Genomic DNA, 20014 nt, shown 5'->3' with positions numbered 1-20014 from the left:
GGTGTTAGCCTCAACGACACCTCATTTCATCCCATCCACGAGGGCCAATTGAATGACACATTAGCCACTGATAAAGCATCGCGACCCGGCTTTTTAAAACTACTCGTGTGAAATGGTGTCTCGCGTTCATTTGCTCTAATGAAACTCCATTCTCCAGAGTGGATTGGTGTTAAAGGGGCAGCGGGGGGGAGCGGGAGCGGGGCTGCACAGGTGGAATTCAGCCAGGAGGAGGGAAAAATGTTGGAAAAAGTTCTCAGGTTTTTTTTTTTCCCCGTTTCTTGCTGCAGCCATGAGAGCTTTCATTGAGCAAAGAGGAACCTGATTACATTACATATAGATAGAATGCTGAGGATCTCTTTAGCATTTAATGGTAATTACTGAAGAACGGTGTTCGGTCATCACGCTGTATTGTCGCACTTTTGAAACCGATTCAGACTTCCGTCGAGCTGCGCGTCGCCAACGGTTCGTAATAATTCAGAGGGAGAAAAGAAAACAGATGTCGGGATCGGTCGCATCTCATCTCCGCTCTGCCCTCCAGCAGACCCCCGTCGGCGGCGCCGCACTGTCAGAGGGGGAACTGAAAACACTTTGTGAAAGCTGGCATTGGCGGATGATCCGTAAGCCGACAAGAGAAACAAGAGGCGGAGGCGAGGCGGCGAACAAAAAAGCCCAAAACGACGCAGCTCCCGCCTCTGAAGCCACAAACTTGACAGTTTTCGGCGTGGAAAATCGGGTTGAGACTCCTCCCGACTCCGGCCTGTCATTTCAACTGTAGGACACGTTGGCTTGTTGTTGCTTTTGTTTCTTTAAGGTTATTGTTTTTCATGTCAATCTTTGATAAGAGAGGGAAAATCTGAAGCTACGCTGTCCGAGGGCATAAGTTCTTGGTTTTTTTTTTGCAATTGTAAGAATAATCTCCCTTTTCTTCAAAATATACATCTATATTCTGAATTTTTCATTTTTTGTTTATTTATTTATTTATTTATTTATTTACTTCCTGCATCTGCTTCATCGCACCAGTGGCGACCAGCTGACTGTACTTACAGATGAGGCTAATTCCTCCTCGGCCACAGCAAGCTGCTTCACAGTCAATAAACATTTATTAGTTGTAGAAGTAGTTAAATGGCCAGTCCGTCCCTCATTAAAAGCAAAGTTACCCTAAAATAAAAGAAATGCTGCAGAATGAACGCTCTCCTCTCCTCTCCTCTCCTCACCCCTCCTCCTCCCTGTCTGGGTCACTTCTCCTCCTTCTCTCTTTCTTCGTCTTCTTCTTCTTCTCCTCTCCAGACTCTCTGACTCGCCTGCACCTTCAGCCCCGAGGGTTTTTTATTATTTTTTTTTTATATCTCAATGCCTGCTGGCTGTCAGTGCCTGGGGACAAATATACAGATGTTGATCTGGATGTCAGTGCTCCAGAAGGAGTTCAGCTACTTATTTTTTTTTTCTTTGCCCACCTGCTTCTGTTTGATACCTCAAAGTTGTTGCATTTGTGCGACATTTCCCCTTTCCAGATTTTCTCTGTCTGCGGGAAACATCCTTGCTCTGCTGCACCAATAAATTCACCGCCTCAATGACAATTTACACCGCAAGCACAAATAATGTTTCCCTCTCTGCTGGAATGCATGGCAGTTTTCCAGGCGCTGACTTCCATCTCTTTCAGATACTTTTGATCATCATTATTTTGGCTTTTTTGGTGCAGCATTTTTCAATCTGTCACTGAAGACGACTGCCAGAGTCTCAGCCGAATCTCATGCTGTTTACTATGAGCCACTCGGCTTTGTCACCGTCCCTTGGCAAAAACAAGCCCTGGCGCAGGTGGCTCCAAATCCAACAGTTTGCAGTGTGGGAGCGCTCACCTGAACTACAGCAGTAGGACACCGAGTGGGACGCCACCGGCTCCGCCTTCTCCTGACTTGACCAAATCTGACCCAGCGGTGTTAGGCTCCAGATTTTTGTGGTCTTATACCATCGCTACATGCCACTCTGTGTGTCATGAATCCTCATTATTGTCATATTAAGTTTGACAGACTGTACAATGACCGTTTGCTAACTCGCAGGCAACAACGCACAGCAATATACAAGATTTTCAGCACGCATTAGATCCAGGTGCTCTACTCGTACCCTGCCAAAACCAAGATGAAAAACTTTATAGTTATTATAGCACATTCATGTACGCGCAAAAAAGAAGAGCAGAAGAATGTGGACCCCTGGTCCTGGCTTTGTGAAAGAGGCAAACACGACATGTCTGTTTTGCAGGCAGAGTTGAATGTACGTAATTATTAGCTTCTACGCTACTAGCGTTCGACAATAACGTAACTGGTACTGTTATTTATCGACACGTACAGACACTATGTGTATAAAAATGCGTACTCGAGATGACTTTACAATATCTATCTTGTCCGTCGCAGTGATCATTACGTTCGTACGTTCATTCCTATTGGTTGGTTAGTAGCCGTTGGTCGTAAAGTTGTCGTATCGTGAGACTTCTGTCTTTAGACTCTTGTGACAGTGTGTATTCGCCTTAGACTGCGCCCCCCCGCCCCAGATCTTTCTCTCCATTACCTGCCAGCTCCTTGGGCGAGGTGGGCTCCTTGGCCACGGACGGCGGTCTGCTCTTCATCTCGATCGCCACCCGGGAGGAGAAGCGCATCTTGGTGGGCGAGAGCAACTCCTCGTTGGCCGAGGCATCGGTCCTTGTCATTATGCTCCGCCCGCTGCCGTCCTCCTCCACCAGCGCCACCGTGTCCCTCAAAGTGTTGCTGGGTGACATGGCCCGGGACGGCGCCATCGCCTGCTCCTCGTGACTGTCGGGCATTTTGGAGGCGGAGCGAGGGAGGACCTGGACGCTGGCGCCGCCGCCCTGCTGCCCGTTGCTCTGCGGTCTGGTGCCGGCGCTCGCCGCCATGGCCACTTTGCCGTTGCTGGCCCCTTGGCTGCTGTAAACTTTGTAGCGGATCATCAGGATGATGATGAAAACCAGCACGGAGGCGACGATGATCCCCCCGATGATGATGATCATGGTACCGCCCAGGAAGTGGCTGCGCAGCTCCTGGCACTGGCTGAACTCCGTGTCGGTGGTGAACGACAGGCAGCCCAGCGGGCGAGTCGCCGTCAGCGAGGTCACCACGTCGTCGAACACGGCCAGGACGCAGAGGTCGTAGTTCCGTCCGGCGGCCAGGTCCCGCACCAGGAAGTCGTTGCTGTTCGAGGGAATCATCCTTCAAAAACAACACAGATAAGGAAAGAGTCAGTGGGGATGATTTTGGTAATAATGTGCATCAGCTGAAACAAACTGGATTGGATTTTCATTCAGATACTTCATATGTGACGTAGTGACAGGTGGCATGGTGGCCCAGTGGGTTCCAGTCCGGGCTTGGGGCCTTTCTGTGTGAAGTTTGCATTTTCTCCCTGTGTCTGCGCGGGTTCTGTCTGGGTTCACCAGCTGCCTCCCACAGTCCAAAACACGTGAGGTGAGTTGGAAACTGACCGCAGGTGTGTGTGAGTGTGAATGATTATTTGTCTTCATGTGGCCCTGCGATGAACTGGCGACTTGTCCAGGGTGTCACCCTGCCTTCGCCCTATGACAGCTGGGATAGGCTCCAGCAAATTAAGAAGCAGGTATTGAAAATGAATGGATGTATGGACATAGTGACAGTATCAGGACGCTAATGTGTGGCCTTGTTGATGTTCCACGTTGCCGCTTCAAGTTGAAGCTCCAAAATATATAGAAATCTGCAATGGCAGGTGTTGACTGAGGGCCCTGCCCTGCAGAGAGCAGGCGTTTCCAGCACCACTCTGCAGACGTGCTGCTCTCATCAGCAAATTCTATCTGGGAAAGGCCACCTCCAAATGAATTCATGGATTTATTTATGAATTTATCATTTTGAAGTGCCCCCGGTTTGATCTCACATCTTTCGTATAGCAGCTGTGATGTCGCGGTAAGTGGTCACACGATACGGCTGCATATGCAAGTGGAGCCGCTCCGTATGCAAATGTACATGCTTGTCAATAACAGTTCTCAATTTCTAGTCCGACTGCATGAAAACACGACGTATTGTTTAATTAAATTTTATGCTCGTGTGTCTCTTTAAGTAGGACACAAGTGGGCCTCAAAAAAAAAATGTAACACAATATACACACATGGAAGCTTTTTTTCCGTGTCGCAACAGTGTCAGAACACGTGTGAGGGAAAAAATAAATAAATGAGAGGGTTGAGGTGAGCCAGCCGGTCGAGGCCAACGCAGGTGAAACTGTCATTTTTATACCTTAAACCTTGGAAGAAGGAGCAGTTCTGAGATTGGGAAGAAGGTTAAATTGGCCATTTTAAGCGTCTGGGCCGCTGAGTTTAATGGAAGAGACAAGAACGGACTCAGCACCTTACAGAGGAACATTTCACGTCGCGCCTCATTGCTCCTGAAACTTGTGAGGCACGGCCGCTCTTTTATGACAAACGATCTACTCAGCGCCACTTCCTCCCCCAACGCCACCCCACCACCCACTCCCCACCCCCCCGCCCCCCTCCTCACTTTCATACGCTGCCGTTTTTAGTCGCTTTATCAGGGTGTCTTGACGGATGAATGGGCTGTTTGGGATGGATTGGAGAAGCTATTTTCCAAAACTGAGGATAAATGTCAAACAGTGATGGTTTCCATGACATTTCTTTTTGCTGCCGTTAACTCTGGCCACGCCCACTATCTCAGCACTATGAGCGCATTAACCTGCACAGTCGTTCACAGCCGCAGGGTCCTGAGTCAAACCAATTCAAAATTGTTTTTTTTTTTTTCTTCATTCTTTGTCTGGCAAAGATGACTACACATGCTACTCTAACACTAACACTCAGGCAGGGGGCGCTGTGGCTGAATCACAGCAGACACGCAATCACGCCCCCCCCCCCCCCCCCCCACTGTGCAGCGGGCGCTGTGCCCTGAGCTGGAACTACCGCCGTCCAGAACAATTTGCTACTTTCCTAGCGCCCACTACTGGAAGCACACGGCACATACGCACATCAGCCTGTATTTATTTATTTATTATTATTTTTTTAGAGTCACGCTGCCTGAGGCACGACAGCCACCTCATCGCTCTTATTTCCCCACAGAGTTGGAATTCATGAGCCCTTCATCTGACAGACACGCAGACTCAGACCCCCTGCAGCCGCAGAAATCTTCCTGCTCTGATTAAACACGTTCCAAATTCCCACCATTGTTGACTTCCATCGAGGGGCTTTCCCACGGTAAACAGCGTAACCTCTAGTTTTTTTTTTCTTCTTCTTCTTTGTCAGTATATTTTCCTTGGGGAAAGAGTGGAGGAGGAGAGAAAAATGCAACCCAGGAATACAGTTGTTGAGATGTTTTTTTTTTCCCTTTCTATCGCTTGAGTCAGTTTTGTCTGTCACCTTCTCCAGGGACGTTCGGTGTAATGAGTGGAATCGTCAAGCAGCAATGTGTCTGTCGGCTGTTTACGCTCAACGTCAGCCTCGCTCATGTGATTCAAACACAATTGTTCTAATGACATTCATGACAAGGCGGAATTAATCATCGCTGCCACCTCCTCTCTCTGGCTCTCTTCCGGGTTCGGTTTTTCCGAGATGGGCCATTTGCATTGACATTCATGCGAACCGCACCAGGGTTCGCTTGCAAGCCACCAGAGACAACCGTTTTTTTTCCAGGCAATTTCAATTAGGAGTTGCTTTTATCCAAATTGCCGTACAACGCAAGCAGGAATTTCTATTGGACAACTGCAGCAATCGCTGCATTTATTTTCCGCAGCACCAGATAGAACGGCGGGATACTGGGGCTCCTCTTCCCTTACTGTTGATGGACTCATAATTAACTCAGGTGAAGGACTTGTGGGAAAGATCAGATGGGAGGAAAATGCAGACCAGCAACTGCAAAACAGAAGCACTTTTAAACTCAAACACCAAAAACAGTTTGGACTTCCACACTTCCAGAGAAAATCAAACAAATCATGTTTTATATCTGAGTTCATTTGTTTCCTTCAACCATTACCCAGCTCTCTCTCTCTCTCTCTCTCTCTCTCTCTCTCTCTCTCTCTCTCTCTCTCTCTCTCTCTCTCTCTCCATCATAACCATATTCTCACCTCTGCACTGAGATAGAAAGGGTTCTCAGGATTAGGGGGAGAGCCCAGGGAAGCTTTGTATGTGTGTGTGTGTGTGTGTGTGTGTATGTGTGTGTGTGTGTGTGTGTATGTGTGTGCGCGCGAGCAGAAGCCAGCAGGCAGCCAGCAGCGTCTTCTCTCAGCACCGAGCTCATTGATTGCATTGAACCTCCACCAGGTCGTATATCGTGGAAGATCGGCTCCGTGCATGTGTGTGTGTGTGTGTGTGTGTGTGTGTGTGTGTGTGTTTGCGCCACCCTGTGTGCTTGTAAATTCTGCCGTGACACGACTGACTCTTTAATAAGGAGCTAAATTAGCCCGGGAGCGTTGTCCAGAAGAATAACGGCAGGATGTGCAGAGCAGAGCCGGACCTGAAGGGGGAGGTGGGGGGTGGGGGGCGGGGCCTGGGGGAGGGGGGAGGAAGGTGGGAGGGTGGAGGGGTTCCCTCTGTCGCGACCGCAGGGCCAGTAAAGGATAAAGTCAGCGGGTCTTATTAGACTGCGAAGGAGAGCAGGAGGTCTCCAAACTGTGTTTGAACAAATTGATACCGCTGCTGTTTGTCTCTCTTCTCTCATCTCTGCAACTGTGGCAAAACTAAATCACAGTTTATTAGGCGGGAACTTCGGGGAAATCAGAGCAGTGCCGACGGCGTCCTTCAGCGGAAAAATCCTCAAAGCACACGTGGGCTGCGGCAAAATCCGATATCAGGCAGTCTGACGCAGTGCTTCCCAGTGTAACAAGCAACTTATTGTTCAACCTGCAAAGCATACTTTACTTTTTAGCACACACACACACACACACACACACACACACACACAGAGGACAAAGTGTGATTCATGCTTTTGATTTGTGACACTGCTTGGGGGAGCTGAATAATCACAAAAGTCGTGACTGAGTCTTAAAATTGTCATGGCGACAGTGGAGGCACCTTTCAACACTCATCTTCACTTTAACAACACATGTGCAAGTCGTGATGAACACACACACACACACACACACACACACACACACACACACACACACACACACAAATGGCACCACTGGCTCCTGTTGTTTTCAGCTAATTCACACACCCTGAGCTCTATATAGTGTTGCTGCTCACCATCGACCCATGGAGGCTGCTATGTATTCTATTTTAGTAGATCAAAGTGAAAGTGCTGCGATCAGTTAGCCGCTCCTGACATTTTCCACAGGTGCAAACTGCTGTCAGCGGCTCTTTTTTTTCAGTCAGCTCTCGTTCTCTATATCTCTCTCACTGCACGTCGATTTAATTAGGCCCCGTTACTCCTCTTGGAGAAAATGTGTGACAGCAGGCGCAATCCTGTGGGCACTAAAACACGATTTTAATAAGGAATTTGAACTTTTTAATTTGCTTTAGTGCAGCTCGGCCCCCGTAAGGTTCCGTGTTATGTCACGGATCCCGATGAGTCACAGGAGCAGGTTTTCAAAAGATCTCAATAGATTTCCTGAGGTGAAAAAGCATGTTTAGCCCCCTGTTTGCAGCCTTCTGCAGAAATAGACTCTCGAACCTCTTGTTTGACATCACAACTGGAAGTTTTAGTGAATTTGGGGACTTTTCAAGGCTGACCTTCACGGTGAGACAAACTTGTCTTTTTTTATTGGAAAAAATGTTGCGTTTCCGCAGAAAACAGACTGCTTTTCCGGAACTGTGTGCACGCTGTCAGAAGAGCGGAGCGAGCGACACGAGGATGGATTATCCTTCCATTCACCGGACATTTGCAGGCTGGAGGGACGTCTTGCTGTCGTGAATTCTTTATGAAATGGACTGTTAAGGCCAAATATAACAGTAAGAAGATAAAAAAGCGGGAAGGGCCGAGCGAGAGGCCGGTGCTGTAAATACCCCCGTCCGTTTGAAAGCCGTTTTCCCGTCATTCTTGAAATCTGGATGTCTTTTTATTCATTCATGAAACAACCTTGAGGCAATAAAAAGATGTGGTGTCTTGTCGAGGTTTGATCCAACCGCCGTTTATTCCCTTTTTCTCTGGCTTTTGCCCGACGCATTTGAAAGATGAAAGTTATTTTTTTCCTCCAACCCAATGATATTTGATTAAAATCAGCATATGGCTTTTCACGCGCTCGTCGCCTGGCATCTGCTGCTCCTAGTGCGTCACCAGTCGCACAAATCTGCCGTGACGGATGTTGCACTTGTAGCACATCAATATTTAGCCGCAGCGCCTCTGAGGACGGCCTCTTCTGAACTGGAGTGCTAGTTCTGCAGGAAAAAAAACAAAAAAAAAACGGGAAGGGGACTCGTGTTCAGCCAAAAAAAAGGGGTTCAGTGGGAACATTTGACACAGCAGCGTTCTGGATGGTGCGCTCAGCGCCCGTACACACTGTCACAAAGAGGTAAACAACTTCATGGGCTCCTCCTCGCCACAGCTCACCAGGACCCAGAGCTGCAGAGCAGACAAAAAAAAAGAAAAACGAAAAAAAGAAAAAAAAATCTGGGAGATTTGTGCGGCTGCATCCCGCACAAATACACACACATACGGACACGCACACACACACACACACACACACACACACACACACACACACACGGACGGAACACTGAATCAACAGTCGGCCACTTTTAGTTTCTCGGCTTTCCCTTCCGCCTACGGGCACACATACAAGCTCACACATGCAAGGAAACGTGTGCACGCACGCACGCACGCACGCAAACACACGCACACACACACACACGCACACACAACTGAAAAGACAGCCCGGCTCATTCAAAAGAAGGGGAAGAAAAATCTACTCAAATAAAATTAAATAGAAACAAAGCAAATCCCGCCATGGAAAGCTAACACATTAGCACTCACAGTGCTGTGTGCCACCCTCGGAAAAAAAAAACAAAAAAAACGCAAGCGGGAGAACAACCTTATTAGCATGTGATCACAGTTATTGTTCCAGGCAATAACTCATAATGGGACATAATTAGTGGTGAAAGTTGGGGGTTTATTAGTAGCCGCCCGGCTTTCAACTTGTCTGGTGTGGCAAATTATCCCAAATTTAATTGTACTTGCGACTGACCTTTGTGAGGAAAAAAAAAAATAATAAGAACTATTTTAAAAAGGGATGTTTAATCAGATCAAGCTGACCAGGAAAAAAAAATCATTTTTTCTTTTACCTTTCATAAAAGTTGAAAAGGCTGAACCGCTTGATCACGTTACATGTTACAGTGTTACAACATTCATACAAAACAGATCCGGGCGAAGAGTGCAAAAGCCCTTCACGCTAAATAATTAGCCAAATGAGCTTGAAACTTTTGGGGAAAATTTGGGGGAATGCGGCGGGGAGACAAAAGGACAAACGGAGCCTTGGGGACAAACTCGGGTTGCAGTTCACACTCCCGTCTTTCCGGACTAATAAATGTTGTGACTAACAGAGAAGTTCACCCGTTGGAACATGTGTCTCCTCTTGTGTTCTCCAGTTGCCGCGTTGTGTAACAGCTACTGAAGTGACCTTTTTGCATGAAAGCGATCATCGCTTCATTATTTTATCCTCTCAGACGTTTATGCAAAGCCTTAATTAATGCTAAGACTTTTACGTAACGGGTGTTTTGTCAGGGAATCACCCTGACCTTTGACTTCCTGCCAGCACGGTCTAATCAGTTTGACTTCTGAAAAGTGTTTGTGTTGCGTTAATTAAAAATTAAAGCGACAGCTTGAGGGGATAACCTGAAAACATCACACAGTCCTGTAGAGATACAGAGATACAGGCACCGTGCTAAAAAGAAAAAAAAAAAAAAAAAAACACTTTTCAATCAATAATCTGAGGTTCATCTTTCAGTTTCAGCAGCAAGAGAAATGCATATGGGTGCTGTAAACACAGGGCTAAATGTGTAGTTTTCTGACTATTTATATGTTTTGAGTCTGTATTCAATGTTGTTGATGACTCATTTGTCCTGATATACAAACATGTTTTAGTATATTGTTTAAAAACCTTAAAAATGAGACATAAAAATATGATCTTGAAGCAGAGGTGGAGCCCTCTACTGCAATATAGTGGTACTACTTTGCACTTATTGCAGTTCCCACTGGTGTTTATGGCCAGTTGCACATGGCACATTAAGATGAAGTACTTCAAATTAAAAAGCAGAGTTCATCATCAGTCGAACAGAGAAATGCAACACAGCGAAAACAAAGGAAATCTCCAAAAGGTGAGGAAGTCAAAGAAGCGGCTTAGCACAACTCGATGTATTTCTGTGACCTTTAGCACAGACAAACTGTGTGTTTGTCTGTGTTTTAAAACCTCTACTACACTAATCTGTGTTTTCTCTCACACAGTTCACTAGTCAGCCCCGCTGGTAATCCCTGTTAATACAAGTGGCTGGTCTAATCTCCCCCTCCAAGCAACTGCTTTAAGAGTCGGGGAAATAGGAAGGAAAAACGCTGTGCAGCGATGAGGAGCAATGTGTCACCGCCCGAACACGGACGCCATGGAAACAGCGCCCTCTCTGCATCACTCGATGTGTCACCTCCTTCTCAGAAATTACTTGAAAAATTAATTTTCCACGCCAGCGTAGTTGCATCAAGCCGAGCCCCCCCAACGCCCCCCAACCCTCCGAACCCTCCGAACCCCACCTCCCCCCACCCCACCCCTGATTGCTTTATGTAGGAATCCGCATCGGCGCCGTCAGATGTCGCTTCCTGTCGTCTCTGTCACCAGCAACCACAAACTGGTCATTAGCGGCAGACAGGCCGTCATTTCGCCGCGGTCATCCCGTCGGAGAGCACGCCTAGGTTGTGCGACTCACCATCCAGGGGCATGAGTGAGTGGCGCAATCGGAGCTGAAAGCAAAAAAGCGCAGCTTCTCAACTTCCATCACTCCTAGAATTGTGCAAAACCTAAATATTGCAGTAAAAAAACTGGGAATGGAAAAACCGAAACTTCATAAAACCTCTTACATATGGCTAAAAGGTTTTTTCCATCTCATGAGTTGGTTAAGCAGACGTATTGATACAGAGGTGTATCGCAAAAGTGTCATGGAAACGCATTTACACATCACCGGATGTCCGTCCGTGGTCACATGACCAGTTCACTTCCAGTGAAAATGATGCATTACGTTTGGATGGAGAAGGAGATAGATTTTTTTTTTTATTTTCCAAATCAAAGAGAAAATATAACAACCATTCTTGACAACAAACAAAAGCAAACGTAATTCTCTAATCTTACAAGAATCACGGCTTATGCGCTTCACACCATTCAATGGGAACACCTGCAAATCGCAGTTGTGCTTTGTCAACATTTTAGAAATATCGCTTTAAATTGCGAAGAACTAATGGAAATGCAGCTAATGAAGGATGTCATCCCCTTTGAATGACTGGAAGGACGAGATAGCTAACTAGCCTCCTAGCTAGCTAGCGAGACAGAAAAGATGATGCAGAGAGGACACAGGCTGTAATTAACTCTCCTGTTGCCTTGTATTAGATTATTTTGGCAAATGTTTTGAGATTGCGTTGTATTCATGTCCGTTTGTGTGTTTGGGTAAAACCATTCAACTCTTAATTATACATCATTCAAGCAGCAGCAGCAGCAGCAGCAGCAGCACAGGGCTGCACTGTCAGCAGCTCAAACAGGTGTTTATCTCAGTTTGTCTCAGTCACAAGAGCTGCTGCCACTGTTTGATCAGCCAAGTCTCCAGTGATCATAGTACCCTGCCAAGTAGGCTTGTAAACACTTTCAATAAAACTACATTGAGAGTCCTTAAAGCAAATTGAAGATATTTTTTGTTGCTGAGCCATCCAGATGGTGAGCCGGGTCGCCACCAGTATGTTATGAATTACCGCTGAGCCTCGTCCAAACCAAAATCGTTTTCCAACCTTTTGAGTACCACCAAAAATGAGCAGCCCAAAAAATAAACCAACACTGGCAAAAACAACCACAAAAAAAAAAACAGTCGCCGTCGCCACAATCCTGAGGAGGCCCTTGGATAACAAGAGTACGATAAAAACTTGAATCTCACATGTTTCTCACAAGTTGGGTGGGATTCTCTTTCACCAGTAACTGTAGCGTTTGGACGTGATGAAATTATCACCCTGAAACGGACAGCGAGTGGCGCCGCTGAGTCTCGAGGCACTTCAACGCATCACCACTCACTTTAACACTCCATGCCTCCCTCGTGCGACCACTTCAACGCCTGTTCGGTCGTTTTTTTTGTCTGATTGATGTGTGTTTACCACCACTGCAGTGCCATTAGCGCTCCCTAACCCTAACCCAACCCCTCCACCCCCAACCCTGAGGAGTTAACCATGAAAGTGGTCATGACCTGACACACTCTGAAGCAAATTACATCAGAAGGCCCCGTGTGTAAGCAATCGCACACGGAACACAAAAACCGTCAACTGCATGACGCGGGGGGGGGGGGCAAAAAATAAACAGGTTGACGGAAAGGTTTGCAGCCTCCTCTTTAAATTCTGTGCCCCGCTGTTTAAACAGCACGCCGGCCCTCGCTGTACTCGTTGTAGCAGCAGAACACAATTGGCACTTTGGAGTGGCTCGTTACAACAGCCGAGGTGCAGTAAGGCTGAAGTGGACTGAGGTTCTGGACGACATTAATAGGAACAAATAGAGCCGTTTGCAGCAGCAGCAGCAGCAGCAGCAGCAGCAGCAGCAGCAGCAGCAGCAGCAGCAGCTTTATTAACATGTCGTTACTGTCAAAAATTAAAAAAGAAAATCATAAAAACATTCATTAGTGGCCTCGCTCGGCCCCAGAAGGCGAGTTCTCAGTATGTCGGAGCTCTCCGGACTGCAGGCCGGAATTTTTCTGCATGACCCCACGTGCAAGCGTGCACGCTCACGTGCACATCTTCGTCCGTGGTATTTTCATTCTGCATGCGCTCGGCCAGCGGTGAGTGACAGGAGACCGCTTTGTTTACGAGTGCTGTCCGTCAATCAGTCCTCGCTTCACCCAAAACACACACACACACACACACACACGCACCTACACACCTACACACACGCGCGCACTCACACACACACACACACACTCTCTCTCGACATCCCGGAGTCACATATGCAGCTCCGGGGTTCCGACTGTTGATCTAAGCAAAACGTCAAGTGAATATTTATGATAATGTGTGCCGGCTGTTTTTAAATAATTTAACATGCCAATTACTCCTCCAGTGCAGCGGGCGCAGCGCAGCGCAGGGGAGGGCAAGAGAGCCGACGGCACGCACTTCCTGTCGAAAGACGACACAAAATTGTGCGTCAGCGACTGGAGCGCACGCTGAAGGAAGCCCTGACTGACGGACAGGCGGAGACAAATGCCGTGATCGAGCGTTTTCCTAAAACGCCTTTCTTTTTTTCTTTTTTTTAATGCTTGAATAATTTATCATCGGGGTGGGGGAGAGAGAGAGAAAAAAAAAAGAAAAACCTCAGTAAAAGTCACATTAAGCACCTGTCACTTTCTGCAGTCGGTGGGGATTCACGGGCCCCCTGGGGGACAAAATTGGATGTTACAAGTGTTAATTATTAAAAGGTAAGTGCCACATAATGAATCACCGGGTGTGGACTTCCCCTTTCAGACGCTGCACAGGATGGAGGATGCCCCCACCCTTCCCCCACCCTGACCATCACCCCCTTGAACTGCTGCCTCCCCGGGGAGCAGAGTCAGCATCTTTTTATGGCTGCTCTTCCAGAGTCTTTTTGTCTTTTTACTACACTGGTGCCGCGGCCATTCCCCGTCTTTATGAATAGATAAATAAATAAATAAATGATTTTTTTTTTTTTGACTGGCACCACAAAGTCCCCCTCCTCGTGCCCCTCCCCTCCCCTCTCCCTCCCTCTCTCCTCTGCCAGCTTTGGTCGGCCCCTCCTGTCTCATTTCTCCCTGTCATCTCCAATTTCGTGGCCCCTCTATCTGTTCATTTCTATTCAATTTCTCCTTTTCTCACCCATATCCAGACAGATTGGATTTTTTTTCTTCTTTTTTTTTTTTTTTTCGTTTTTGGAGTTGTGAGACAACCTCCACTACATCATTTGCACTTATATCACTTCTGTGGCAGGTGAAACTGCCACTTCTATGTCTGCTGTTCCCAAAATCAGGGTGTAAATTGCTCGGCATCACAGTGTATTTGTACAAACTCGTGTTAAAGAAGAAAACCAAAAAATGCCATTGTGTCAAACATATCATTACTACTTTGCAATTGAGGAATTGCCACTTTGAAACACATCCTTGTTGCATTCCCAGTATCTCTCAACTTCAGGTGAACTTCACCCTGATGAGAAATGTCCAAAAAACACAATGTGACTCCCGTCGGAAGGAGTTCAGCCGCTGGTCTGGTGCTGCGTTCACAGCCGCTACCGTGCATTCGTAATGGGACTTAATTGGATGATTTGGATCTTGGCGCGCACGTTTGTCGGAACACGGAGCCTTGTGAGACGGAGACGGAGTTGTGTGACAGTCGCTGACAGACGGCGCCGACAGGCCTCCTGCCGGGCTGCTGCGACAGTCGATGGTGCTGCCGGCGGGGGGTCGAGCAGAGCAACGAGCAGCAGGCGTGATGTGTTCGCGTTCACGCTCTCTCAATTAAAGGGTTTTTTTTCCAACATGTCTCAAGGGTGAGGCTTTTGGTTTTTTATTAGGTGGGACAAAATGGAAGGACAATCAAGACGGATGTCATCATTGATTTTTTTTTTTAATTTATGCTTTATTTTTTGGATATGTTTTTTGTTTGATTGTTGCGTATCCAGTGTTGTAGACCACACCCAGCTGTGCAGCGAGACCACAGGTTGCTTCGAACCCCGCTGGGCTCGTTCCGTCGGCACAATCAAACATGTCCTTTTTCAATTTGTTTTTTCCGTGATTACTGAAATTACAGAACACATGACATATTTACAACACCGCGACACTGGCCCCATTTAGAGGCGTCTTTAAATTGATGCTCAGTAATAATCATATTCCATAATTCATCCATGGTGTTGGTGAGGCCGAGGGCAACGCTCAAACAGTGACGTTAGTATAATTAAAAAGGAATCACGCAGTGCTTCTTCCTGTCAGGGTGACTAATGCACATCACCTGTAGCAAGGAAATCATAACGTCGTATGAATTAATATTAACTGGGTATATTAGTCAAAAGATAGAATAAATATAGCTCGGCATGACCTTTTACAACGCCTGACGACATTGGGAAGGACGTTGGTGTAGAATTCCAGATTCCAAGAGCAAATTATTTCACAGCCTCTATCACAGTATAGCAGCGTTTATTTACCAATTAGGTTTCCTTTTAACCATGCAGCGTGACTTTGGCAGCTGACCAAAGTAATAGAATTATGCTTCCCGCCACTCTTGGCTCGTCGGGCCTCAAAATTAAGCTCGGCGCTCCTTTTGCATGCTCAGTTTGTAGCCAACTTCTTTGTGCGCTCCGTTCTGGGAGCACGGCGGCCCCCCGGTCGAGCGTTCACGTGTACGAGCGAGCGGGCGGACGGACGGGAGCTCGGCCGCCTGCGTTTGTGAATATCAGAGCAGAGTTTTGATGCTGACAATGAAACCGCATATGTGAGCGCCTATAGGTGAACAGCTGGAAACACCGCACACAGGCCAGCCACATCAAAGGCCGAGCGCCGCGCTGCTTCACACGGAAGCTGACCTTGGCCAAGGACTTGTTGGCGCGGTGCAAAGCGGATGATGGGACGTGGTTGCGTCTGCGCGGACGCTGACTTTCATCCATACGAGCCGGTGGATGCGCACAGTGACGAGCTACAGTGGGCGTGGCCCTGGATGTAGGTCAGGTGCTGTCAACCCCAAGCGTTTCAGTGACTCTTGTCATGTTGTACATTTCACTTTTGTATGTGTTTTATTCCTTGTTTTAATGTATCACTGTTTTAAATATACTTTACACCCTGCATTTCATCCTTGACATGGCTTAGTATCCTGATCCCCCCCCCCCGAATACAGTGAATATAAACATCACGTGTTTCACATGAGAAGCCTTTCCATTAGCTGACAGACGGGACATTATGTATGCACGCTCCTCACCCTGGATCCCGACAGCTGCTCACTAGCTGTGCAGGCGTGCTCCTCAGCCAAGTGATGCATCAGCAAAACAAACTTGGCAATGGCGACAAGAGCACTGCACCTCTGGAGCAACAGGAAGCTGAGTTTGGTGTCTTTCTGGACGTTTGGAGGGCGACACGGTGATTGCGACAGTTGTTACAACCTGGCAAAGAGGCAGGACGAAAGATGGAGACCACGCATGACTTTCATCTAGAACACAATTTTTCATGAAGCTAAAGACGAATAACTGAGGTGTGTTTGTCAGCTCACCAGCAGTGTGTGACTGAGTCCGAATGGAAGGTAAAACTAGAGTGAGAGTCAGCTCTGAGCTCCATTTATGCAAGTTCATTGCCACCAACTCAGGTGTTGGCCATCTCCTCTGATGAGCCACTCCCAGATCGCTTGCAACCACCTAACATGTAGGTCAGAGGCCCAGCACGAGTAGGTGCTAGCTGGGAATGAAAGATTTATTTCATAAATAAAGGAGGCATATTATCCAGGTTTCTTTGAGTGCATCTATACGTTCAAAGCTGCATTAACCACGCGCTCAGAGGACAGAATACGTCACGGGTGCACCGGTAGACATATGATTTAATAGTAAAAGATGCATGACCTTCACGCCCACTAAGTCAGAGGGCGGCCGGATAACCAGCACCAGATAAAACCCGCATTAATCCCACGTGTCGTCACTGTCTATCGCAACAAAAGCCAGACCTTGCATGGAGATTAGAGCCTTGAATTAATAAAAGGCCGATGATAAGCACAACCTTTTGTTCGGAGGGGGGACGTCCACGAGGAAGATGAATGCAGAAGCAATCTACAGGATTTACCTACGGCTGAACAAAGACAGCGTCCTCTATCATCGGGTCCAGAAGTCATTTTCTGAGTTAATACCGAACCTAGGGAATATCGTGTTGGGCTTTATTGAGATGAATAGGTTGCGTCGTCTCCGACTGGCAGGAATCTTTGTTATATGAATGAACTTATTTATTCATTTCAGACTGAAGGTAAAAAACAACACCAACAAAGAAATTCCCTTTTTTTTTTTTATCATGGTGCGTTGAGTAGTTTTGCTGCGATGCTGCAGGTGTATGATGAATCCAGTATTCAAGTTATGCATTTCGTCTACGCTGCACAACCTACGTATTAGTAAGAGTGTATTGACTCAGCATATTTTGAGAAGGACTTATATAGTTTCTTCTGGCATGAGAAAAGAAATACATCTTTCCAACCAGCCAAAGGTCAGAGTTCATGGTTGGCTGGAGGCCCAGCAGGAAATGAGCTGATCTTGGGTGGGAAGTGTGCCGACGCCAAGGTCTTCTGGTGGTTAGGGTTCGGCGTTCCATGAGATAATAAGATTAATTGGCTGCCGTGTGTGTGTGTGTGTGTGTGTGTGTTGTGCTGTATGAATGTTCTTTCTGCAAAACAAATGACCTGGCTGACATTTCAGAGCTTCATGGCACCAGTACAAACAACTTATGATAATCTAATCATGCAGCTTAATGTTAGCAAAGCGGAATTATGAGGATAATTGCCTTCTGCATGTTTTGGACTTCCTGATGCTTCACAAAAACAAGGTGGAGCCAAAGCCTGTGCAACAGTGTGGCTACTAACCTGGGGGGGGGGGGGGGGTATAAATATGAAGACATACATGCATTTGAGTGGATTTGATTTAAAAAGATGCTTCTTTAGTTTGCATTTACTTAGGAAAGCAGAGGAAATATATATGTTTTAATCGTTTTAAATATTTTTCTGCATAATGGAAGTTCAGCAATTTTGTCTCCCTTTTTAAACTTTTTGTCAGTTTGTTTGTTCGTTTAATGGTTAATTCTTCTTTTTGAACGGCTATTAGAGTCACATATCAGGCCGCCGGCTTACATGCTGTCTTCATATTGGCTGACTTTACCTGACACGATGTGACATGCAGAGCGGCGGCAGCTGAGATTCAAGTGACCGCTGGGATTACGGCCGGGATGCAGCCATTGCAGCTTTAGCCGGAACACTGTGCTGGCCACATCTGTCACCGGCACACGGGCTTGACCCGGCCTCACATATATTAATACACATACAGTACATATATATTATGGCGGTGAGTCACAGCTGAAGATGGGGGATAACGTCCTCTGCGGTAAACACTCCAGTAATCTCCTCCATGCTGCTGAAGCTCTGCGGCTATGATGTTGACTTAATGAACAGTGCAACCTTAAGGCGACATTTAAGGGACAAATAATGAACTTTACAGGATAAATCTATGACATCATGCAATTTTTTTTTTCTTTCACATTAATACCACGGCTTAGGGAGTCCTTGTGCTGTCACATCGCGCCACACGTCAGTGTCGTCATCCGCAGAGACATGCAGGAGACTCCTGTTTTGTGCTTGGCTGATGCTGAACACTTCAACGAAAAAGTAAAATAATAATAATAATAATAAATGCAACTGACTATTGATTGCATGGCGTCAAAGAGCTTCCTGCAGCCAAATCAGAAATCCGGGAAGATCCATAAGAGCCTTAATTGCAACACTGTGTTTGCAACTGAAGGTGAAATGAATCACTCAACAGTCTGAGGGAAAGATCCTGACACACAGAGAGAGGTGTAATTACACTGGAATTAATTTACACTTCATGAATGCATCCCACGATTAGAGTTTTGTTTTTGTGCATTTTGCCGTCTTAGCGCTGCATCAATGTGTCACATATTTGCATGGAAAGACAGAAGATGTATTATGTTGCTGTGGGGTATGACAGTAGAAAGAGAAGGAAATCTCCCTGCAAAAGGTATTCAGTATAAAAGTAATCTGATAATTGTATGATGTAATATTTTCTTGGCCAAGTAATTTCAAGAAAGCAGGCGGGCTTTTGATGAGGAAACAGAAATAGATACAAATCTTCCGTTAGATAACAACACGTACGCATCCTGAATTTATTTTAAGAAGAATTACTTCAAACTCTATTTTTAGCAAAAGTCCACAGCTGTACTTAACTTTTTTTTTTTTTTGGGGGGGGGGGGGCAGCAGGGGGAGGGGTGGTGGTGAAGGGATTGGACTGTTCCTTTTAGCTTGTTTTATAAGATGTTTCCTTACGACAAACTGGAGAAGTTTTTGACCCCCAGAAAACTAAGCTGCCCTCCTCACTCTCTCCCCCTGGTACCGCCACTCAATCCATCACTCCAGCGAACTGGTGGGGATGGGGGGGGGGGGGGTGGATTATCTGGGCCAGGAGATTATTGAGAGATTAGTTGCGTCTACTGTATGTCCCATGTACTTTGGTTTGGCCCAGCCAGTTTAATGGCCAACACTTGGGCAGATGGGGAAAGTGGAAGCAGGGACGGGCGAAGAAACGACAAAGACGGAGGAGAACGGATTTGCCGAGTTCACGTGGGAACACCGTCGGCCTGGAGGGAGACGCACGGCGAAGGCTGACAGCAAACACGTTGGCTAACGTATATCGGCTGAAATATTGATAACTCCAGCCAAACAACATGGCCTGTTTATTTTAGACTCCTTTGACTGACGACATCCAATGCTCGCTGACCCTTGATCCGCCTCTTTCTTATATGTTGGTACTTATGTCGAAAGCGTACGGTAAACACTCTGAATATTTTATGAAGCTCATTTTTTTTCTTCAGCGTGGTGGGCAACGCTGGCCACCATGACCGTGAAAAAGTGCATTGTCTCTTTTTTGTGTCTCTGCTGCAGGTAATCTCAACTTCAGAAACAGCAAAGAAAAAGAAAAAAAGTTTGCAGTACGCTTATTAGCAGCGCTTAGCAGCTACTTGAACAAAGAGCGATTTGTAAACAGAAGCCGACCTTTAGAACAGCGGGAGGTCAAACTCATTTTCGCTTCATCACTCATTATATGCATTGTGGCTGCCCTCAAAGGGCAAAGACTG

At 46.7% G+C, this 20014-nt stretch overlaps 1 protein-coding gene across 3 annotated transcripts in view; it reads right to left on the bottom strand.

Moving 5' to 3' along the window:
* LOC142904013 (leucine-rich repeat and fibronectin type III domain-containing protein 1-like protein) overlaps positions 1-20014 on the bottom strand; it is a 138310-nt gene that overhangs the window by 17975 nt on the left and 100321 nt on the right. For all 3 annotated transcript variants that reach the window (XM_076049945.1, XM_076049943.1, XM_076049946.1), the window contains one exon: positions 2563-3218. In XM_076049945.1, the coding sequence (XP_075906060.1) occupies positions 2563-3218 (656 nt within the window). The remainder of the gene's footprint in view (positions 1-2562; positions 3219-20014) is intronic.

This window comes from Nelusetta ayraudi, unplaced genomic scaffold (assembly GCF_046127955.1).
Source record: "Nelusetta ayraudi isolate G7.1 ecotype Tasmania unplaced genomic scaffold, CSIRO-AGI_Nayr_v1 ptg000120l, whole genome shotgun sequence".
In the NCBI taxonomy this organism is placed as follows: Eukaryota; Metazoa; Chordata; class Actinopteri; order Tetraodontiformes; family Monacanthidae; genus Nelusetta; species Nelusetta ayraudi.
This window is presented reverse-complemented; position numbering and strand designations above follow the sequence as displayed.